Genomic DNA, 23,795 nt, shown 5'->3' with positions numbered 1-23,795 from the left:
ATGTGTAGCGTCTGTATGACACTGCTATGTTTTCCAGTCCAAACCGGGGGAAAAAAAACACAAAGCTGTTAAAGATTCAGTGTGCACACATCACATTTTATTTTACTTCTGTTATTACACCAGCTATCCCCTTTGTAATGGTGGGCCAGTCTCTCTTATGGGCCTTATTTTTATTATTGCTTTCTGTTTGCTTAATTTGCAATAGCAAGTTTACAAAATCCTTATGCCTCCAGTTTTTAGTCATGGCCTTTATAACATTATCAATTAATTAAATTGTATTTGTAAATTATTCATTTTGCTTTGCATTCACATTTGCTTCCTGTCGAATTTGATTGACGTGTACATAAAGGAATAAAAACACTCAAGGGTTTAGTCTGTGTAATAACACGTGTACCCTTGAATAGATAAAGGGGTAAACAAATGTAAATGTGCCCTTTTCCTATTGTTGAGTGACTAGTGTGATGGAGTGTGACTGTCATTGCTCATAGCAGAATTAATGCTCTGACACATCGTGTTCTTTAGAGAAGCTAGTTCTTGCTCTCACAATAGGAGAGAAATGTGTGAAAATACAAGAATACATTTAGAGATTGTACACACACATGCATGCCAAATGGTGCTTTTAGCCAGAAACGGCATTGGTCGCTTTGTCAAACTGAAGGTCAAGAGAACTGTCATAGTAAACAGCTGGTCTTTTCTGTGTCTGGTGTCTCTTGCCTAAAATCAAACCACCATACTTTTCTTTGGTATGGGTGGGCACAGGGTGGTTTTAAGGGAGCAGGAGAATGAAAACTGAAAGGGGGAATAGGTCCTTGAGCCAGGTACCTCTGAGCATGCTCTGGTACACAGTGGACGGTGCACCCCTGGTACCTGCAGATGATCAGTTCACAGTTAAAATCCCATGCAAATCACACGTCTGTGGCTGTGGGTGTATTATTTAACAGCTTTATTTAAACCCGAACTCAACGCCATGCCTCAGCTCCCCTTCACGCAGAAAGAATGTTCTCTCGAGTCGCTAATTGCAGATGAACGCGCTGTGTTCATTGCGCTTTTGGAAGGATGTCTTTCCTGACAAAGGCTACCCACAGTCATTCACCCCACAATTCATACCCGCAATTCCGCTCGGGCAGGAGTACAGCGTATGCGATGTTATACGTACAGTATTTAAGCACATCATAAATAGTCATTAATTACGTTGAGTGGTACTGACAGCGTGCCGGCTCGCTTGAAGGCATTCTGTGCATCTTTTTTTAAATTGTGGGAGTTCTATAAAAATCCCAGTAATTTCACGGTGAAGAATCTTCCTTCTGGAAATTCCTCAATAGGGTTCAGTCAGCACTGGAAGGCATTGGATACTCCATTTAATTTCTCTGAGTTTATTAGCTACGAGGGCTAACTTTGGATCGAGGGTCACAGCATTCGCAACCCCTGCTTTGTCCAGCTGGGCAGGAATGCGTAAGTGCAGGCGCTTCGCTGAATGGCGAGTCCATTACCACCGTTTAGTTTGTCTGGCCAACGACGTAGCTTTTGGATTTTCCTTTATCACACATTTCAACCACCTCTTGGCTGCCACGTCTACAAAACTGAGCTTTGTGGGGATGACAACAACTTGAACTATGTTGGATGCTGAAGAGAGGTCCCACTTCAAATAAGCCTCCATTATCCTAACGGAAAAGGCTTTCTTTACCTTGGAGCCGCTGACCTCAGCACCTTGTATTGAATTACTGTAGTAGTGTTTAAAAAAAGAACTCTCCCCATATCATTTCCACAGAGCAAGAGCTTATCGATCCTTCCCGCAACCAGACAACTTGTACCGTTGAGAAGTGAAATATCAACTTTAATGCCTTTTCAGGGTAATGTACTTCCGTGCTGTTGGATGACCTGCTGAGAAATGAAGTTGAGTCCAGTTCAGCAGTTTTTAAGCGAGAGACAAGTCACCTCAAGTTTTTTTTTTTTGGCTCAAACAAAGTTTGTAATTTCATTAAATAATTAGGTTGTAAAATACTGTATGCTTAAGTCACTTTAAGCCTTAGTGAACTATTCTGCTTGATGCTCCTGATTGAGATTTCTGTCCTGGTCTTTGTTGGACATGATCACTGGCTTATGGAGTTCATAATGATAGTTCATCAGATGGGTCTGTTATGACAACAGCCACAGTGAGGTCTCTGCATATATAAAGCTATACAGTCAGCTATGTATAGGCATTTAGTATACTTATGTGTTAGGCTGAAGCAGCAGAAGACCAGTAAGTCTATCTACTTAAGAGGTTTGACGTGTTCAGAGATGCTCTTTTGCATACCACTGCTGTAATGCATGTTTATTTGCCTTACTGTCACCTTCCTGTTCTCTGACCTCTCTCAGTAACAACAAGTTTCTGCAGAACTGCTGCTCACTGGATGTTTTTTGTTTGAACCATTCTCTGCAAATTCTAGAGACTGGTTTGCATGAAAATCCCAGGAGATCAGCACTTTCTGAGATACTCAACCCACCCTGTCTGGCACAGTCCCACGGTCAAAATCACTTAGTTCACATTTCTTCCCCATTCTGACATTTGGTCTGAAAAACAGCTGAACCTCTTGACGATGTCTGCATGCTACTGCATGATTGGCTGATTCAGTATTTGCATTAACAAGCTGGTGTACAGGTCTACCTCATATGCATGTTTCGCATTTCAAAAAAAGATTTCAGATTCCAACAGTTAGAGCACCTTCCCTCTGTATGAATTATATTTTTAAAAAGGTCTGTGTAACAGTTTGAGTCTTGTAATGAGAATCCTATATTTGATCTCAGATAGAAAATATTAGCTTTCTTTAAGTTACGTTTTTCTTGGGTGTCTCGGTGGCGCAGCCTGTAGAGCACTGACCGCATGCTCATTGCGAGCTCATTTTCGAATCCGACCATCCGACATTTGTCGCATGTCTTCCCCTCTCTCTCGCTCCCATTCTTCCTGTCTCTCTATACTATATACTGTCAAATAAAGCTGAAAAAGGCCTAAAAAATATCTTAAAAAAAAAAAAAGTTCCATTTTTCTTGACAAGTGAATTTGTCCCCCTTTGTCTTGAAATGAGTCAAACTCTCACCTCATTGGCAAAAATTCTGAAGTAATAGAACTACAATTCTGAATATAAGAATAAAATGCTTGTTAGGCTTTAGTATTTTTCCAGTGTGAGCTCTTCAGCGGGACGAGCCTGTAGACAGTGTGCCCATGGACGTTATGGTAGCAGCTCCACAGGAGGGGCGAGAGCTGTTGATGTGGGGAGGGCGAGGCCCCGGGGACCGGCCGGTCACAGACACTGCGGCTGGGCCTCATTCCTCGCTTCAGTGCTGGGGCCCCACGCTCATTACGCCGGAGGAAGCCACAGCCGTGAAACAGTGAGCGCTCATGAATGAGGAGAGACGCATACACCTCCGCCATTAGTGGAGCAGCCAGTCCCACACACTGCAAAAAAGTCTGTTAAAACCAAACGGTGTTTTAGTTTTGTAATGAGATTCTTGTTTTTTTTTATCTCAAGTAAAAAATTATTAGCTTGTTTTAAGTTACTGTTTGTTTGACGAGTGAAATTGTATTACCCCCTTGGCAAATCTTGAAATGAATAAACTCACCGCTTTGGCAATATTTTAGATTTCTTGGCAAAAAAGTAATAAAAATAAGATTTTAAGTCTAAATATGAGACTAAATTACTTGTTGAGGCTGACTTGTTTTTTGTTTTTGCAGTGCAACCAGAGGAGGGGAAGGAGAAAGGGGTGGGGGGGGGGGGGGGGTAAAAGAGAGGGGTGGAGAGAGGAGGATGAAAGAAAGTGGGAGATGGAGAAGAGAGCAGGGCAGAGATGGTTTAGAATAGGGTGAGTGTCACTGTGACACTCAGTCAACAAGAATCCTCACTGTTTTCACACTTTCACAGAAGTCTTCTGAGTCTGTGACATTCTGGTCTTGTATCCTACGGTTCAGAGATATGCTGCAGCCCTTGGCTGCAAACACTAGTAACCAGGAGTCTCCAGTGCATGGTTCTTACACTGCATCAGTTTAATTAGTGTAGGAAGGCATTACAAATCCCTCAGCATGGCATAATGGAAAAAAGTAAAACCAGGCGTTACTTTATTCCTGCTGAATTTACTGAAGTTGAATTGCGAAACAGTGACATGCTGTGAGATCACATGTGGATTTGTGTTAATGTGTATTTTTGCCCTGGCATGCCTGTCCTTGTACTTTATGCCATTTAACTCGAGATTAATAAGAGCTAAGCATGGATATTGTGTTATACAATAAAAGGTGGATATATAGAGTTCTCAGCAGCTTATAAGTACATCTGTGGTGACCTGTGAATTGTTTTACTTTGGTAGGCTACTTGCGGCAAAATGATGACACCTTTTAGGTTAATTTCGGTTACAAAGTAGATAATGGTGATCTGCAAACGCGGATTAATATTAAAAGATTCCATTTAGGCGTGCATATATAGTGAATATTGGCACGGCTGGAGCACAAACTGACCAATAGAGACCAGACCTATCTGTTAATGTTTCTTTATGTGTGGAGATTGCAGAAATTACTTAGGGTAAGAACTGTAGTAATGCTGATATGTAGTAATGGTAAACTGAAGAATAGACACTCCTACGAAAATGATTTCTGGAACGGTTGTGGGTTGTAACAGGCATTGTGTTTCGACATTTTTAGACATATTGTAAAATTATGTTGAATTTGACCTGATATTCCCGTGCTGCGAAAAGCAGACAGATTTGGGTGTCCTCTTTCATTGTATTCCAGCAGATGGTACATCTAAAGGATTCTCCAGCCTTTGGCTCAGACAGAAAAATGAGACTAATAGACTGTGTTTTTAAAATGGCAGTGATGCTGTATTCTTCTCTCTGTTCTCATCTCCTGCCAAAATGAGCAGATTAAACAAGTTTGCCGATTTTTCAATCTTGTTTTGTTTTCTTCCAGGGGGAAACACATCACTGTTTGACTCTCTGACTTCTAAAGGTAAGTACAGCTTTTGGTGTGTAAATCAGCTTTATATTTACACAGGCTAATGTGGAAAGTAGTTACAGTACCATTGCAGTTAACCTGAACCAATTTGCCAGAGAATACAGTGGAATTGGTTTGCCAATGAGTTTCAAGTCTCTAGAATGTGTCCGTGGGGTGTGACTGACTAGCATGCTGTGGCACCATGCTCTTACTGTAAGGACTCCTGCTGGTCCCTGTGAACAGATCAGGGGAATGACATCCCTGCTCATCGCGAAAGCAGCCTATGCTCTGCTAGTCCTCCTCAGCCCCAAGCCTGCAACACCACTGTTCAGGATTATTGTCCCAGGAGGAGACTGACCTGCTGCCATTGGCTGACACGCTGCTTGTTTGACCCCAGGGAGGGGTGTCCTCTGCTGGGCCACGCCCGTCCCAGACTGTGCGTGGCGCTCTGTGATGACACGTGAACATGCAGCCAGGTGGCATGCAGCTGTCCTGTAAATCCTGTTCACCCCCCCCCACACGTTATGCAGAAAACCATTCAAAAACATCCAGCCCAAAACTACAATAACATGAGAATTATGTTTTTGTGGATGTGTGCATTTTATGTGTTTATACGTACGGGTGCAGTCTAATTTCTACATTTTTGCAAAACCTTTCCCACAAACTGTCAACTGTAACATTTTTTTTGTGGGTGATATTTATTTATGCATGTGGTCCTGCATCCATAGGAATAGAGATATTGTGAAATGCAGTATGTGTGTATTTAGTTGCAGTCTATTGGAAAAATGGTTTTGGTCTGCAGTTCCAAAAAGTTTATTGAACTGAAAGACGCTGATGTTTTGGACACCTTCCTTGTCAGGGCCAAAATGCATCAACATCTTTTAGTTTAAAAACAACTTTTAATATGAAAACCATATTTTCAATTTGGATCTTTGGGCATACATCTTGCACCCCTTTTTGCAAACCTGGATAAATACGGCTTGGCACTGTGTCGTACACAAGCACCGTCCTATCCTGTGCTTCAGCTCCCAGTGTATTCTACCCGGGCTGGGAAAGACTAGCTCTGCGCCTCCTCAAAGACTTCCTGTAAAAAGAGACATAATGCCGGGGAAGGTTCCAGAAATAACCCGGCAGAGCGAGGAAGCACTTACACTTTCCTGTCAGGCAGAAAGAGCTTTCTCTATTCCCAGTGCCCCAGCGGGGCTTCGGGTCCTCCCGCCCGGGTGAAGAATACGTGCAGAGATAGGCAGGCTTGCACACTGCCTGACTGCGTCGGCCGTCAGCTTGCTGCGGATTCCGCCGCGCTCCTGGCCTCAGCTGCTGTCCGTCTTCCCCTACGCTAGGGCCAATTAGCTAATGGCCAAAAAAGGGGGGCATACAGTATACAAAAAGAATGAGAAATAAGGGTCAGGCAGTTACTGCCTAACTTAAACGGAAGATGCGGAGCATTCCGAACGTTCCACGCAGTAGTTGACGTGAAGGAGCCTGCGGTTCCGATAATTGGGCCTGTGATTTTGTAAACGAGGCGGGGAAATGTAGCTTGAACTTTATGAAATCTTTAGGTAGTATGACTGCATTTTGTCTTTCAACTTACCCACAAATCAGTTGGTCATGCATTTGATCTGGGACGCTGTCAGCTGTTGTGACTTAGTGGATCACACTGACATCAAAAAGCAGTGCCTTTGAAGCTCACAAGTTCTGTGGTTTCATCCTCCCCTCAATCACTTCTAACACGAGTGGACATTGTCCGAAGTGCACAGTCAGTAAACGAGGAAATGATCGATGGATTGTCATTTTAGTCCTGCCAAGATTCCGCTTGTCATCCTGGACTGCCTGGAGCATGTAGGCGTACGTGTATGTGAATATGTGTGTGTGTCTGCGTGTGTGTCTGTTTGTGTGTGAGCGAGAGAGAAAGAATGATACTGAAGGTGTCTGAGAAGAGCTGAGTTGATCTGACAGTTGATGTGGGCCCCCAGAGATGCCAGCCTGCAGACACATTGTCTGGAGAATCAGCCCTCATCTTCACATTCTCACAGGGACTTAAGGGCTTGATCAGAAAAGCTCACTGACAGTCGACGGCTGAAGGTTTTCTTTTATTAAAAACCTCAGATAGATGCATCCGTCTTTTTCTTTCCGCACTTAACAGCACATTTTAACAGCAGTCCTCAGAACAACTTCATCTTCTTGCCTCCCCTGGACCGCTCTGTTTACTTCCTTCCATTTTCTCTTTCTTGGGGGTTGCTTTAATCTCGCTCCTTTCATTTTCTCTCACTCTCTCTGTTGGTTTTACTTGAAAACTAAGTTTGAAGGACTTGAAGGATTCTGCTAATTTCTCACGAATACACCCAAGTGGGCGATCCGGAAATTAACCGCTGCATTACATAACGTTATTGGGATAATCATTATCAAAGAGCAAAGCTTGGACTCTTTCCCAGGGTTAGAACTGTGACTCGGGTCTGGGAAACGCTATTAAATTGGTTTTGAGTCCACTTTTGAGATAAATGGCTCTATACACTCACAGAGAAATACGCACACACACACACACACACACACACACAGCAGTTACTTTTTACTTGAATGATGGATTTGACTAACCCCTTGTTGGGAGTAGCATAAACACTTGTTAGTACGCTATGTTTTGTCTGGCACGTGTATATGTACAGCAGTCTGACTGTACTGTGCTGTAGACCCAACTGCACACTCATGTTGGCTGCATGACAGCCCTCCATTCCTCATGCTTCTCCATCCCTTATGTAAATACATTGTGGAGAACAACATGAATGCCTCATTTAGCCATGCAGTTTCACAAGAGTAAACTGTTTTTAGTAATTCTTGGTCTCCGCTCATGAGCAGCTTATGTTGCCAGTCATTGTGCCTCTGTAACATACTGAAATCTGAACTTTATGAAAATGTAATAAAGTATTTTTATTTCTTTATTTCTTTATTTTCTCCAGCTGAACTAAAGTTGTTGTACTGATACGGGTAGTGTCCGTTCTTCTGCAGTAAGACGCATTTTGGACACAGCAGTTAAAGTGAGTCTGAACACACCCTTATAAACCCCGCCTGTATGGTGTTTTGCTGTGAAAGGTCGCGGTGCAGAAGGAGAGCTTGGGGATGGACGCGCGGCTTGGCCACGCCTCCTGGTGATGCACGTGTGCGCAGAGATACTGGGATGGGCTTGGGCAAGCGGAGCTCATCCACCACACAGCACTCATTGTTCTGTCCAGTAAATGAACACTGCCACAACTGATCCCACGCTGTTCTCTCTACCTTCTTCAGCCATGGCGTTGGCAGTAGCATGCAGCACGCAAACACACGTGTGCACACATACACACGCACAAAAACACACGCACACACACCCCACACACACGCACACACAAAAACACACACACACCACACACCAACAAATGTGCACACACACAAACATGCGCACACACATGCACGTGCGCACACACCACACATGCACACGCAAAAACACGCACACACACCACATACGTGCACACACACACACACACACACACCGCACATACACACACACACAAACATATACGCACACAAACACACGCACAGACCCAGACAACAGAATTCTTCCTCTCTGATGTGCCTCTTTTTGATGTAAGGCGCTGAAGAAAGTGTGTGCGAGCAGGCTATTATTTTCACGACCTCTGCTGTCATAAGGGCCCAGCAGATGGATTGACTGATGGCCACTGCGGCTGTGTGCTTCTGGAGAGAGCACAGCTCTTCCCCTTGCTCCCTGTTCCAGTGACCGCTGTCCCAACGGCCACAGCTTCCCCCGGAAACTTCCTCACAGCTGCGGAGCTGTCGATCACAGCGCCTGGCTGTGAGTGTGAGTGAGCCATTTTCATAAGCACACTGCTCAACACTCTAAGAAAAACAAGCTGCCGGCGTAATTCTAATAGCAGAATTCAGACTGTTTTAATGTATTGGCAGAGGACCTGCTCGTTATAGTGATATGCAGAGAAAATATACTCCCGTTTACAAGCGTGGGGTTTATCTCAGCAAATTAAGACATGCTAACAGTCAGGATAATCAGTTCATTGCAATTTCTGGGCCTTTTTAGGGGGTGTTTTGCGGTACAGAGGCCAGGGAAAGGTCTCCTGTCAGATACCGATCAGCTTGAATATTAACTTGCACTGTATCTCTTAAAGTGAATGAAGTAACAGAAGTAACACATCACAGCCTTGTTTATATCCCCAGATAATTAACTGTAGCTAAACAGAAGGCCACAGGCTGCTGGAAACGCAGCATTACCTGAGAAGACACGGTTTGAATTTGAATCGGTCAGTGCTTATCTCTCTCAGCCGGAACAGTAAAGCATCAAGGAAGGGGTCTGAACATGGTTTAGATCTTTGAGACTAGTCCAGGAGGGCTTGTACACGCCACCCAACATCAGCACCCTCTCCCTTCCACGAGTGTTCAGTGACCTTTTCTCCCACACCGGCGTATAGGGATGAAGTGGAGCCGCCTACGGCAGCGTGGGTCGTAGTTAACGCGGAGGAGCCACCGCTGGGTTATTAGGCAGTTACAGAGCCCATTACACAGCTGATTACTGCCTCTGAATGCCCCAGGCTTTCAGCATAGGAAGAGGTGGGAGGAGCAGGCTGAGTATGGAGGACGCCTGCAAAAGCCAGAGAGGCGTACCCCAGGACGGGAGAACTGTAAGTGCTAGTCCAGATTGCTCCTCCTGTACCCATTGTTTTCATATTTCCTCGTAAGTACATTTTATTTGTACAGTTTTTTTTATTTTACAGAAGACTGTCGCAAAGGCACATTAGAGTAAACGAGTAGCAAAAAAAAAAAAGGCAAACACCAGGCCTGAACCCCCAAATAGTAAACACACAAGGTAAAAAATTAGCTCCCTAGAAACCCTCAAAGAGTGGCAAGAAAAAGTCTCCCCGATGGGAAGAAGTCTGGGGAGGAACCTGACTATCGAGGGGTAGACCATCCTCCGCTGGCCGGCAAGCTGTGAAGATGTACTGTAACGATGGATCTGTCATGATGGAGAGGGTTAAACAACCTGTTTACCAGGAGTGTTGTAATCCTTGCTTTAGCCGGAGGAGAGCACTTGGAAATACAAGCCCAGTGTTTACCCAGAGGAGTGACTGTGGCGAGCAGGTAGAGGGCGTTGGAAGAAAGGGAGGGGGGAGAGGGAGAAGAGCGAGGAAAGGGGGATGGAGGTCAGTGCTGAGCACACAGCTCAGAGCTCTGCTGATGTGGCGCTGTGGTAAACACGTCCCCTCCCGGGGGGTCACAGCCGAGCGCTCGCTCAGTAATGCAGAACGGCAGAGCCGAACCCGGTCCAAGGTAAACCGTCGGCCCGGCACTCCACTTTTCGGTTGCCAGAACATTCCAGAACTTTCTGGTAAACATTCCCAACATTCCCGACTCCATCTGGTTTCCTGGATGTCCCTTTGGAGGTATGTTTATATTTCAAGGAACACTGCAGGAATGGAAGGAACTTGGAGAGAGTGTCTGTGGAGCACAACGCTCTAAAACTGTTTTCAGGAATGTTCTCGTGACGGCGTTAGCTCCTGACCGAATGAGTATCTAAGCGGAATGTTTCCCAGTGCTCATGAAGCGTTTTGCTTTAGCTGGGAGCCTCATGCCATCGCCTTGCAGTAAATAGTACAGCAGCAGAAGACTGAGATGCCTGAGAGCTGCACCATTAGGCACGGAGGCAGAAGCTAACAGGTGTGCTGTAGGCAGGCACAGCGAAGAACAGACAGCTGACGCAAACTAACTGACAACATAACATTCGATCAGCAGTATACACTCATAACGCACAGATTTTCAGTTTCACATAAAACAGTGTAATAAAGATTTCCTTATTGTGATCCCTCAGTGCGGATTCTTTCCCTGCTGATAGCACTCACTGCTGTCATTTCAGAACTCTTTCAGAACTTTGGCTCTGTATTCGTGCACTTCCTCAGATTTATTATTGCTCAAAAACAATTGTAAAACGAGCTGCAGTGTAACTGCATGAATGACACGTCCAGTGGAGATGATGGCTCATGGCTGTGCGAGATTGCTCATAGTTAGGAGACAAATTTCTCATCATTTTTATAGTGCCTCAGTGAGTGAAGGCATTCGGTGTGGGAGGTGAGGTGCCATCGTGTCATTGATATGTTTCCTGGCTGGGTTTCCTCTTCCTGTCACATAGTCTTCACTGACAGTGCTGCCTGTGCTCGGGTCACAGACGGTGCACAGTCCAGGTTCTGCCATGGAGAGAGGGCTAGAGGACTGTTGGCATTAATTAAAGGTCTGGTACTCCAGTACTCTTCCACTACTGTTTCCAAGGAGACGTCATGTAGAGCTGCACTCTACATTATGTACAATACATGCTTCTTATTCGCCAGATGCTTTTATTCACTGCGACATACCATCGTTGTACACCGAAGGTCACTGGAACAAATACAAACACAGGTGAAATTCCCCTACAGTAGCAGCCATGCATAGCCATGAACATCAAGTCTAGTTCACAAGCTTTGGCTAAGTCAGTAAACCTATGGCTTAAGTCTTGAGCTAGAAGTGAGGTATGATTACAAGAGATATCATAAAAGAACATCAAGATGAAGATAAAAATGCAGTGTGAAAGTGCTGGAAGATCAAGAAACAAGATACAGGAATTAGAAGAAGTCCTGCTTGATTGGGGACAGCCCTGCAGGAGAGTGTCATGTTAAAGTCAGCAGAGAGTCTGAAGAGAGGAGCATTGTGGGTACTCTTAATCACTGCTGGTGAGGTGCGCTGGTCTGGAACAGAGGAGACAGAGTAGGACTGTGAAGTCAGAAAAGTGAAAACGGATCAGACCCGGTTTTTATTACCTGCCTTTTTAAATTTATATTTTATCCCCAATTTCCCCAAACCAAAATCATAGGGGCTTACCCCCAATCATTCCCTGGTGAGACTGGGCCAATTGCTGCCTCGCCAGTTCAGAACCAATGGTATTGCCGCAACTGGGACTCACGCCCAGTCTCAGGGCTGACACTTTGCTTTTGGCGCAAACGTCTTTTTCAAACGATCCCCACCAAACCTGTGGCTGTGTGGAGGGCAGGAGACAGACAGCGGTCCCCCGGCAGCCCAGGGAACAGGCCTCTCTGACCCAGTCTTCTGACCCCGCCTGGCCTCTCTGCCCGTGACCACCCACAGCTTACCCAGCCTGCCGGTCCTTCGCCCTCACCGACCGTGGTCGGTCAAGCCGAGCGTCGCTTCTCTCCCCGTGCTCTCTCATTCACGCCCCCTCTCTCTCGACTATGGCAGGAGCGAGGCTGACTCATGTTTGCGTTGCGTTGTGCGTGAGTCGGTTGTGTGGCAGGGGTGTGGGCTGATGGTGTGTAAGCATGGGGGGGGGTAGAGTGGTCCCCGGGTCCTGTCCCTCTGACCTCGATGTGTCACAGCCATGTTGAAAGGTGTGCGGGAGGTAAGGTAGGTGATGGGGCCAAGGTGATATTTTTACACTCATCCGAAGTGGAAGAACTGTGCAAAGGGCAAATTTAGGCAATCTTAACAAGTAGGCAATCTTAACTAGTATTTTCGTCTTATTGGACTGAAATATTTACTTCTATTACTTTTGGCTAAATAAGACAAAATAATTGCCAACAAGGCCAGACTAATTTCAAGATATGCCAATGGGGTGAGACCGTTTCACTTCAGCTAGTATTTTCTCATTGAGAGAGATAAGATTTGAAGTCTCATTTCAAGACTAAAACATGTAAGACAGAATGATTTTGCAGTGCCCCATGGGGAGATACTCTAAGCAGCACACAGGTTGTTGTATGTGACTTGTGCTGTAATTGCATTGGTCACAAAAAATGACAGGCAGAACAGGCTGTGGTTTACAGTCAACACTTTCGCCCCAGGGAGCCTCTCCACAGAAAGATGACAGCATCAGCACAGGAATAAAGAGACCAGCTCACATCTGCACGGTTACACACAGTTGGTCGGTCTTGGTTTCTCCCCGATATCTCCCTGTGTCCAAGTGGCTGAGCACACATGCAGCGCTCAGTGATTGATGCAGTGTTTGGAAGAGAAAGCGATCTTCAGAGCATCTTACTGCATAGGCATGCACCTTTCTAGGTATGAAGAACCGGATTATATCTGCAGTCTTCTCTCATGCACTAGCAGGAGGTTAAAAATAGAATTCCCAAGATACCCACTTAATAAGATATGTAGGACAGAGGGAGAGAGAGTGTGTGTGTGAGAGAGAGAGAGATGGTGCTGTGTGAAGATTGATGCGGAGGGAATGCACAGAAAGCACTGTAATGTAATTCCTGCAGTCCTATTAGGTTACAGGTTGCATTGTTTACAATGGAGCTGAGAGATACAGTGACTGCAGTCGTCCAGCAGCGGAATACGAGTGTTCCTCCATTACCTCACCCTCGGTGAGCTCTGCTCGCGGACAGCAAACCCAAGCAACGTGCCCTGGAGTCGTGACCTAGATTGTTACTGCAGCGTCTGGAAAAAATAAAAACAAAAACTAAAAACTAAAAACATTTCACTTGCAAGTTCACTCCCTCTTCTGACATCTCTTTCTCCCTCCTTTAGTCTGAAAATACCACACGGCTGAGAGAGCACGCATTGGCTGTGTTATTCTGGTGGTGAAAAGGTCACTGAGGATGTTTGTTGGTGATAGGAGGCTGGGAGAGGATCTCTTTGTCTTATTCTTGTTCTGTCTGTGTCCTCTGCAGTTGGAAAGGGAAGTCACACTTTAGCTTGCTATTTGGAGCACATGGAGGGCAAGGCAATTTATGTTTATTTCCTTTTAAGATACAATACAAGAATCCCAAGGGAAATTTTGCCTTCCTCAAAATTAGCAGATGTCCTCCTGATTATATTAAATCATATCAAACAGTGATTGTTTTTATAAAGATTGTGGAGAATTTGTGTTTTAAGCCTTTGAGTTGAATGTATGTAAAATCAATAACATGTTTTTCACAAGAAATATGAGGAGCATGTTTTTACTGTGATATGGGTAGACTTGTTCATTTGTGTCTGTTATATTCACAAGGAAAGAACCTATTTTTGGAATATTTATAGTATTAGCCATGAAAATCATTCATTACATTTGAAAAATGCAAAAATGTTTCAAACAAAGCATCAAATTTGGCAGTCTGCAAATCCGTTAGTTCTGGTGTTATAAATACACTGTGAAATGCACAAGTATTATTATACACTAGTAACACACTGATATTTCACTGCATTGTTGTCACCACTCTTAAGAACCCCCAGGCAAGGGTAGGAAGCCGTTATTCTTCTACCCGCCTGAAGAGAAACTCTCCTAACATCCCGACACCTGAAGGCGGTGACTGAAAGGAACTGTCAGGGACTGCTGTGAACTGTCTCCACCAAGCGCTGGCCGAGGGGACTCAAAGACCCTCGAGAAGACCACTGGAGTCTATTTACACACTTCCAGCACACTGCATTCAGACCGAGGTCCTCCTCTCAAGGCCCTGTACTGTGGGACACCAGCCTCTGTTGCACCCCAGCGCACAATTGATTTTGAAGAGCTTCAGTGGTTGCCATACTTAAAGAATAGGGTACTAAATGTGGGATAAAAGTGCAGGTTTGGCTCTCGGTAGGCCGGTGAAGGCAGTCTAGCTTTGTGAATGTGACTGTCATCAGAGATCGATATGAATTGCATTCGCTTTTTTTGTTGGTAAAAAGACCTTTATAATTCCATAGTCTCATCTGACTTATTCAAAGGCCCATTCAAATATGAAGCTTGAGGGTACGGTTTAATTAATCAAATTCTAATAAAAATAAAAACTCTTACAAAAGCTACTTTCAGCCCATTAGGAAAGACAGACTCAATCATTAGTCCCTTTTTCATTATATTTTTAGGGCTTAGTAGGGCTACAGATGAGACTGAATGGACTTTAATCCTGCCAATTAACCCTATACCACTATGCCTGCAGGCAAGAGAGATCAGCAGGGATAATTGCTTATTTGCCCGCATTATTACAGTACTTTTCAATAGATTAAAGAAGTAGCCATTTATATTGGGTTAGCTTACTGGTAAATTGTTAAAGAACATACCACAAAATGGCAGCTAAATCGGCAGATGCATCAGGAATTGAAAGCAGGGACGATCTGCATCTCTAAATGTCTTGTCTCGAGCAAAAGATTTTATCCGCTCAGTCACGGCGTTGTTAGAGCAAGCTTCTATATTCAGCTTCTTCAGTGGATCTGATGCGATCTTAAGGATGGCAAGGCGGGCAGGGCTGAAGTCAGTATCAGATGGTATCTCCTGAATCCATTTGAGGGAGAGCTTCTCTCCACAGCGGCTTTGGTCAAATATCACACACAAAGTCGACCAGATGGCAGTAAGTCGAAAGTGTGAATTTTGTCCTGTTGCTAAGGGAATGTCCAGATTTCTTTAAGTGAGGGCTCATGTCTGAGATGCAGAAGGTGCAGGATTATTATATACATTATTATGAGCAGCTATGAGATGATGAACATTTCTCCAGCTGCCATATGACTCACTGTGTTGACAGTATGTTCTCTGCAGTCTGCCCTGTACAGTTGTAAATACCGTATATGCTAATGCATAATTTCTGTAGTAGATAGAGGTGAGGCGACTAGCAAATTAATGAGTTCTTGTCTATTAATGTTTTGACTGAAATTGCATTTTGTCAGTCTGTTTTGCTAGTATCACAGATTTATGTGGACTATGTATATAGTGGATATAAATATGCATGTTAGTGTTGCTTAGTGGTACAAACTTGAGGTGCTTCAGGGTGTAGACTCGGGGGAGAGGGGAGCTCTGGAATTCGGGGAGACGGGACATGCTGTCTCCAGGGAAACCTGTTCCCGACCAGCTCACTCCCCTCGAGTGGCCTACAATTCAGCCCCCCACCAGGCAGGACTAACCCCCCCACCCCTATCCCAGCATGCCTGTTAATACTGAGCAGAGCTCCCTTATCTGTGTGGCTGAAATAGCGTTTGTGGACCTGTGGGCACAGGTGACGGGCATATCTGTAAAGGCGGTAGGAATACATATACAAGTACGTAATGTATACAGGGTTATTTCCTCAAAAGAGGTTTTAGAAAGGTTTTACTAAAACTATACATTCAGATTGGTGTTTTTGGTAATTTGGTAATGTAGCTTAGCTCTCATGACTATTAGTGCTTGGGCAAAAATAATTGTGATATTTTATTTGCTTTGAGCAATTGCTTATTGCATACTTTTTAAAAATTGGATATGAATGTAAAGTAACAGTCAACTGTCTCAGCACTTTTACGTCTGTAGCAGAACCCATATTCCACCTGCAATTTTTAATTTCACTCCTTCCATGTTAGGACAGGGTTGTGTCCACGGATAATGGTGTAAACAAGAGATTATTCTTTCATCCATGAGAGTGGCGGGTGAGGTTAACCCGTTTGTTGTTTACGAGGTAATATGACCTTGCCTTGATTTGCATGTGGTTGTTCTCTGCTTTTGTGTACACTGTAAGCAAAGCAGGGAGAGTACCTGCAAAATTGGCATGTTTTTTTTTAAAAAAGCTTATACGAACCTGGCACGGCATGGCGTGCATGTTGGCGGTATTTCAGACTAGATCACAGGAACAGGGCTGGAGATACGAGTGGAATAAATTCACTGATTCGCCCTTCCCCCCCTTAGAGGATTTGAGGCTGCCGGGATGAGTTTGTGTTTGAACAGTCTTTGTTTGTCTAACCCAAGCCACAAGTGGGCTCTGTGCTAATAGGAACATGCCCCCTCCCCGAAAATTCCTCTCTTTTCTTAGTGTTCACACAGCACCGCTCACATGCAGACCCAGTCCCCACTCCCAGCGCTGCACAGTAATGTTGCTGCTCACATACAGCCTACCGTGTCAAACTCTATCAAGAGCCTTTTGCCTCAAAGCTTAACAATGAAGCCTCAGTGCTGCTGGTCTACGCTCTTCCACTAGCAGTCCTGCTGTGTAGACTGTGGCCAGGGCTCTCCTCACACTGGGAAACAGCGTTGCTGCACCTCGTTGTCCCTTCAGCCTCTTACCACACAAGTTTTAGTATCATTTGATATCGTAACAGACACCTCAGCACCACTCTTTAAAGCCCAGGGACTGCTGGGTGGCGTATTCGGATAATGCACCAGGCTGTGGCTGGGAGCTCCCCAGGGCTACACGCAATTGCCTATTGCATCCCCTAGGGTATGGGAGGGTTCAGTTATTTACGGATCTGCATTCACCGCTATTTAGCGACCCCAGCTGTTTGACCAGGTGCCCATGGGCTCATGTGTATGTGTGAGCTGCATTTGATATCATGACAGACGCCTCCTGTTGTAAAATCCTGAGGATATCCCTGGATTTAACATCTTGAAGGAAGCTGTGTGATTGCTGACCCAATGTGTCTCTTCCCCCCTCAGGTGACTCAGACATGGACTTGCTAAGGAAGTCCACAGATAATGACGGGGACCTCTACACCTCCCTCCTCTCCAGCCAGAACTACTCCTTTCAGCAGGACACCTCCTACTTCTCGGGGGACACGGCAGGGGAGGCACAGAAACGCACCGCCGCCGCGGCCCGGGACCGGGTACCGAGCCCGGAGACGCACGGCACGTTCAACTCCGACTCGGGCATCGAGATGACCCCCGGCGAGTCCATCGACGTAGCCAAGAACCTGCTGGAGACGGAAAAGATGGACGGCTACAACTACATGGACATGAGCCGCGGGGAGGAGGCCCGGTCCCAGCAGGGTTCGGCCAGCGCGGGGAAGTACCTGGAGAAGAGCCTCTCGGGGCCGGTGGAGACCCTGGGCCCGGCCCTGGACTCGCACTCCTTCCCCTACGTGGAGGACCCGTCGGACGAGGAGCTGTCGGACTACCAGTCGTACCGCGTGCTGGGCACCCCTCAGACTGCCAGCCCCATCAAGATCACCCTGACGGAGACGCCCGCGGTCCCCCCCTCCAAGCCCCGCCCGCAGGTGTCGGAGCGGGACAGCATCCTGAGCCTGGGGCTGGAGGGGGTGCCCACCGTCACGCTCTCCGAGCCCGAGGACGACAGCCCCGGCTCGGCCACACCGCCGCTCGGTAACTGCTCCTCTCACGTTCACAAACAGCAGATACGCACTGAGACTGTACTCCCCTGAGCTAAAGGGAGGAGTTTCTGGGCCGCTAAACGCTAAGAGATAAGTGGGGTCTGGCATTAGCAGGTAGTTATATGTGATCCACAGTGAGAGATTTGCAGAGGAGTTCTCTGATAATTCAGCAAAAACAACGCTTCTTCTCATCCACTCCTCTCCTTTTTGTCCCTCTCTATCGCTCTCACTCTTTCTCTGCTCTGTCTCTCTCTTTCTCCTTCTCCTTCTCCTTCTGTGTTCTGTCACTCTCTTCCTTTCCCTCTCTTTCTGTCTCCTCTCTCTGTCTTTGCAGAAGAGGAGTCCCCCGACCCTCTGTTCCACGCCCGTGAGGTGAAGCCCGTGAGTTTCGGCGCAGCCCCACCCTCCTCCGGCTCCCTCAGGCAGCCCGGCGCCCCGGCCAAAGCCAAGAAGACGGGCTCGTCCAGACCCCGCGTGTCTCACGACGACGGCAGCAGCGCCGAGTCGGGCGACTCGGAGATCGAGCTGGTGTCGGAAGACCCGCCGCCCCGCCCGCTGCCCCCCAGCGCCAGGTACGCCAGCTTCGGCCCCACCCCGGCCCCGCCCCCCGCCCCCTCCGTCCAGTACAGCATCCTGCGCGAGGAGCGGGAGGCGGAGCTGGACAGCGAGCTCATCATCGAGTCCTGCGACGCCTCCTCGGCCTCCGAGGAGAGCCCCAAGAGGGAGCAGGACTCCCCCGCCCCCAAAGCCCGGGGAGCCGACGCCCCCACGGCCTACTCCTTCACCTCAGCCCCCACCCCCACCCCAATCCCCGCCTCCGCCCCCGCCCCCGTAGAGCCCCCGGCCAGTGCCTCCAGAGAGACTGAGGCCAACAAGAGCAAGAGCTCCATGGGCGAGGTTGCACCCGCCAAACCCAAGGCCCCCGCGGCGGTGGTGCCCCCGGAGGTGCGGGTGGAGCAGCCCCCGCCTGAGGAGCCTGGCTGGAGGATGAGGAGCGCCAGCGACGGGAAGAGGGAGGCAGAGGGAGGGACCGCAGCACCACCCTTCATGCTGGGCTTCAGCAAGCAGAAAGGTAAGATCCTGCTGTTTGCTAGTAAACCCATCCACACACTTCTTCTATGGTCCTATGCTCTTTTTCATGTTGTCTGATACAGTAAGCACCATAATTCATTGGACACTGACACATTTTTTGTTATTTTGGTTCTGTACACTAGCACTCTGAGTTCGAAAGGATACAATGACTACTTTGCTTCATTCATGAATGCAGAAGAGAACTGTTGATGTCCAGTTTTGTTTCTAGCTCAGTTATCTGCTTATCCTCCAAACTTGGACAGCACTTCATCATGCAACAAGACAATGATCAGAAACATACTGCATTGAAGCAACAAAGAGGTTTTTAACAGCCAAAAACTGTAAAATCCTTGACTGGCCGAGTCACTCACTGGATCTGAATCCAATTGGACATGCATTTAGCATGCTGAAGAGGAGACTGATGGCAAAAAGTCCCAAAACAAGCAACTGAAGATGGCTGCAGTAGAGGCCTGGCAGAGCATCACCATGGAAGATGCCCAGTGTCTGGTGATGTCTATGCATCACAGACATCAAGCAGTCATTACATGCAAAGGATATGGGACCAAATATTAAAAATGATTTCTTTATTCTACATTATGTTAAACTGTCCAAGATTGTACATGTTCTATGTACAAAAGGTTCTATCATTTCTAAACGGTTCATCAGGTATGGATGAAAATACCCTCAAATTAAAGCTGACGATACAGAACAAAAATAACAAAAAATGTGTCACTCAAATGAATTATGGTGCTCACTGCATATGCTAAATGTGGTGCTTTGATGTTGACTTACACACTACTATAATCGTATATGTACCGTTCACACTGCTGAGGTGTATATTTTATTTCTTTGATGTTTACTTGCATGTTGCAAGCAATCTTCACCAGTCAGGCTGCTGAACTGGATATATTGTCTGTTCTCTGGCATGAGTAGAGGATGTTGTGCAGTCTTACACTGGGGCCATATTGAAGTGGAATAAACCTATATGAGGAGATGGTTATTACTTCTAATACAACATGTTTGTCTTCTGTGCTGTTCACATAGTAACATTCTCATATTATCTGTAAGTCAGCATACGATAGTCCCTCGGGCTTACCCCGGTATTCCTCTCATCCATACAGTGCACTCTTCCTCTCAGTCCACATCTCCCTATAACAAGCTGCAGGCTGCAATAGACTGTCGGCAAGACTGGATGTCACATGACAACCAATTTAGCTAACGTTGCAGTGCCCGTTTAGTCAGTGCTGTTTAGTTATCGGGTTCATTCCAGCGATGGAGCCAAACTGACTTGACATGCTGTTGTCCTGCAGACACTGGGTTCCTATGGCGTCTCATAGCACGCCTCGGGGACAGGACAGTCAGGCAGCATACAGCCCTGCTCTGTGGAGTCTGTAGGGCTGCCTGTGAAGGCCTGCCTCAGCTCCTCATACACACTATACGCTCTGATAGGTCAGGACATAAGCCTTAGTATTCTCACTGTGTCAAATGGCAATACTCCTAAGGCCATTTAAGCAGGGTATACTAATTTTCTTTTAAGTTTTCTAGATGCAGTTCGCAGTAATACAACAGACACCTACACACCCATATTTTTGTGGCTCTCAATGCGCCAAAAAAAATAATAAATCTCAGCAAAACTAACCACAAGCTGTGCGCTGGGATGGGCTGAAGAGGCCTGGATCCCCTGCTTTAGCTACTGGCCTCTCGTAAACCTGAGGCTGTCCCGAGGATGTGTCGTATCCTGAGGTAGACAGCCACTGCCCTCAGGAGAGTTTAGCAGGAAACCATGGCGTTTCATTGGATGTTTACCCCAAGCGGTTCCACAGAGGGCGTTTCCTGTTTCCTGCTTCTGTCCCTTGTGCTGTCTGTCGCTGCCGTTGTGTAACCTGTCTCCAGAACTGGAGCTAAAACCGGGTACGACCCCGCCCTGCACTTCCCACAACACATCTCCTCTCGCTGTCTGAGTTCATCTGACAGGCACGTGACTGTGTCAGGCAGTCCTCTCCGTGTCTGAAGACATTTCTCAGGTAGCATGACATGCAGAGTCGTAAGGAGCTTGATATGGTAGCCTGACCGTGACATGACCAGAGGAACTATCCTTTACCTGAGTATACAACGCAATGCGGTCATGCTGATCTCACTCGCTTGTGTGCGCTCAAGGTCTACCACACTGAACCACACTCTCGAGTTGCCACTCCTGTCTGCACGGCTCAGACGCATCCCAAAGGAGCTCCGACCGATATCATAGTTACCCATCCACCTAACGCTCTTTGACACTGTGAGAGACGTCTTCAGTTTTAAGAGCCTTCTTTGTCAGAGTCTGTGAGCACAGAGCAACTCTTCAAGTCTTTCTATTAATAATGTTCTAGACCTTGGAAGTTTCTTGCGGGGAAACTGTAACAAAGGGCCCTGTCTCTGGAAAACGGACGGTGCTCTTAGCCGCACAAACTATGCCGACATAGCTCACCTCCGTAATTGGAACGGTCTGTTCTCTCATTGATCACGGTCAACAATTCTGCTCAGAAGCCAGGAACCTGCTAAATGAAGCCGCTGCTTCCTGGCCGTCGCTCCTCGCTCTCGTGTTCAGAGTTAATGGAGATCCCAGCCACGCTAAGCCGCTTTCACTGCATTCAGCCAGTTTTTAATGGCGCTTCCCTTTATCACGGTATTCAAGCTGCGCCCTAATGCGAGGAAATAACACTGGCCCCGTAATGGAGTCGCTAAGTGTTCAGAGCGAACTCTGGCCGTGTGTGAATGGGTGAGCGCGCACGTGGATACGGGGCCTCTTGTTTGCTCTGAGGAAGCTTGTTGGGTTATCGGGACAGGTAGCGTGTTTATTGGCCACCGTTCTTCTGTCTAGAGTGTACAATAGTGTGTTCAAGTCTATCTGTTCATCAAGTGCTCAATTGCTTACAAAGAGGTTTATTGAAGGCACATTCGCGTATTGTTATCTTTACTGCGTTGAAAGGGTGGCAAGATGATGGAGTGGCGCAGGAACAGGTGATGCAGTCATACAATAGTAAGCATCTGCATTCATCTTTGTAGATCGATATGAGCCATTAAAATTGACTGTACTCTACTTTGAGTGCACGTTGCATCTTTTGTAAATGTGAGTGTGACTGAAGCTCTTGTAAGCGTGTGAAACAGGGAATGTGTTTAGCAGTTTGTGTTGTTCTTTGAATATGTTTTATGTTTGTTGATTTTATGTTTGTTGATTCTGTATTTAATACAGTATAGGTCGGTTTAACAGACACAGATTAAGTAGTCCTAGACTAAATAAAATTTTTCTGTAAATGAGAGTCTCCATACAAATCCAATTTTAGTCCTGGACTATACAGACTCTACAGCTACATAAGCTACAGTTAGTAACTTACAATTGTGGTTCTTGGGTCTGTATCCTCCACAGATCTACACTCAATGAGCACTTTATTAGGTGGACCTGTACATCAGCTTGTTTAATCTGCCAAACATGTGGCAGCAACTAAATGCATAAAGGCATGCAGCAAGCAAGCAAGCAAGCATGGTCAAGAGCGTTAGCTGTTTTACAGACCAAATGTCAGAATGAGGAAGAAATGTGATCTAAGTTACTGTGGAATGATTGTTGGCTTGTTAATGAGAGAAGTCAGAGAAGAGGGGCCAAAGTGCTCAAAGCTGACAGGAAGGTGACAGTAATGAAAATACAACAGTGGTATGCAGAAGAGCATCTCTGAACACACAACGCGGCAAACATCAACAAAGTGGATGGGCTACAGCAGCAGAAGACCAAGTCTAATAAATACCTAATAAACTGTTCAGTGAGTGTAATCTCTATTAATAACTTCAAAAGAAGGACTTGTCTCAGACTTGCTTTTTGTTTATGCAGAAAAGAAAAAATTACATCTGCCCTTTCAATCTTCATGTTTGATAGGTCAAGTAGATATTCAGAAATGTTTATTTGGCAATTTCTACATTCTGTTTTTCTCACTGTGTAACCTGATATGCTTTATTTGCTTGAAACAGAGTGAAGGGCAGATCTAATCAGTGATGTCATTCCTTCAGCATTGTACACTTTGCACTTCTTCAGGAACCTGTCTATGTCCCCTTACTCCTGTGGGAAGACACCACCCTCTATGTCACAATGTTTCAGCCCTAACAGATCTAACAGCGCTAACAGCTAGCATGTCCCGCTTCCTCTGCAAGCGTGTGTGGAAATGTGGAATCATGAGCTTACACTGTTTTTGGTTAGTGCATTATGTAATTAGCACCTCCGTTTACTGTATGTCATTAATTGCATTACAAGCATTTCATCTAAGAATTAAATAGTCAGGAAATCCCGTTGATCCCGTTTTTACATTTTTGTGTGTTTGTCATAAGCAGAGGAGATCGCATGCTTCAACGTGTGGGTGTGGCTTCCTGCTGTTTGTACATTGCCTTGTGTTTTTTACAAATATTTTTGTCAATTTGTTCTATATACTGGATGAGATAGGCATATATCCATTATCTAGTCCGATATATCCATTTATGACTGTTAGACTTTGAAGAGAAGTATTAATTGTGTTTGTGGCTTCCGTGTTTCTCGGCATATACATTTTCAAGGCATTCCAACCATTCATTTTCCTGTGAAGAATTCCATATGAAGTAGGACGTTGTGCGTCGGAGCGGCACATTCTTGGTATTTGCTTCCCCCTAGTGCTGCGTTTTGGAACTGCAGTCCAAACAGTGCGACGCCTTTGTG

General features: G+C 46.0%; 1 protein-coding gene across 1 annotated transcript in view; it reads left to right on the top strand.

Annotated features, from left to right (window-relative positions):
* rtn1a (reticulon 1a) overlaps positions 1–23,795 on the top strand; it is a 54,222-nt gene that overhangs the window by 7,863 nt on the left and 22,564 nt on the right. Inside the window, exons 2-4 of the mRNA XM_061239033.1 lie at positions 4,937–4,975; positions 17,343–18,005; positions 18,348–19,085. Of these exons, the coding sequence (XP_061095017.1) occupies positions 4,937–4,975; positions 17,343–18,005; positions 18,348–19,085 (1,440 nt within the window). The remainder of the gene's footprint in view (positions 1–4,936; positions 4,976–17,342; positions 18,006–18,347; positions 19,086–23,795) is intronic.

Source organism: Conger conger, chromosome 1 (assembly GCF_963514075.1).
Source record: "Conger conger chromosome 1, fConCon1.1, whole genome shotgun sequence".
NCBI classification, from domain to species: Eukaryota; Metazoa; Chordata; class Actinopteri; order Anguilliformes; family Congridae; genus Conger; species Conger conger.
The sequence above is the reverse complement of the archived record's forward strand: the minus strand, read 5'-3'. Positions and strand labels throughout refer to the sequence as shown.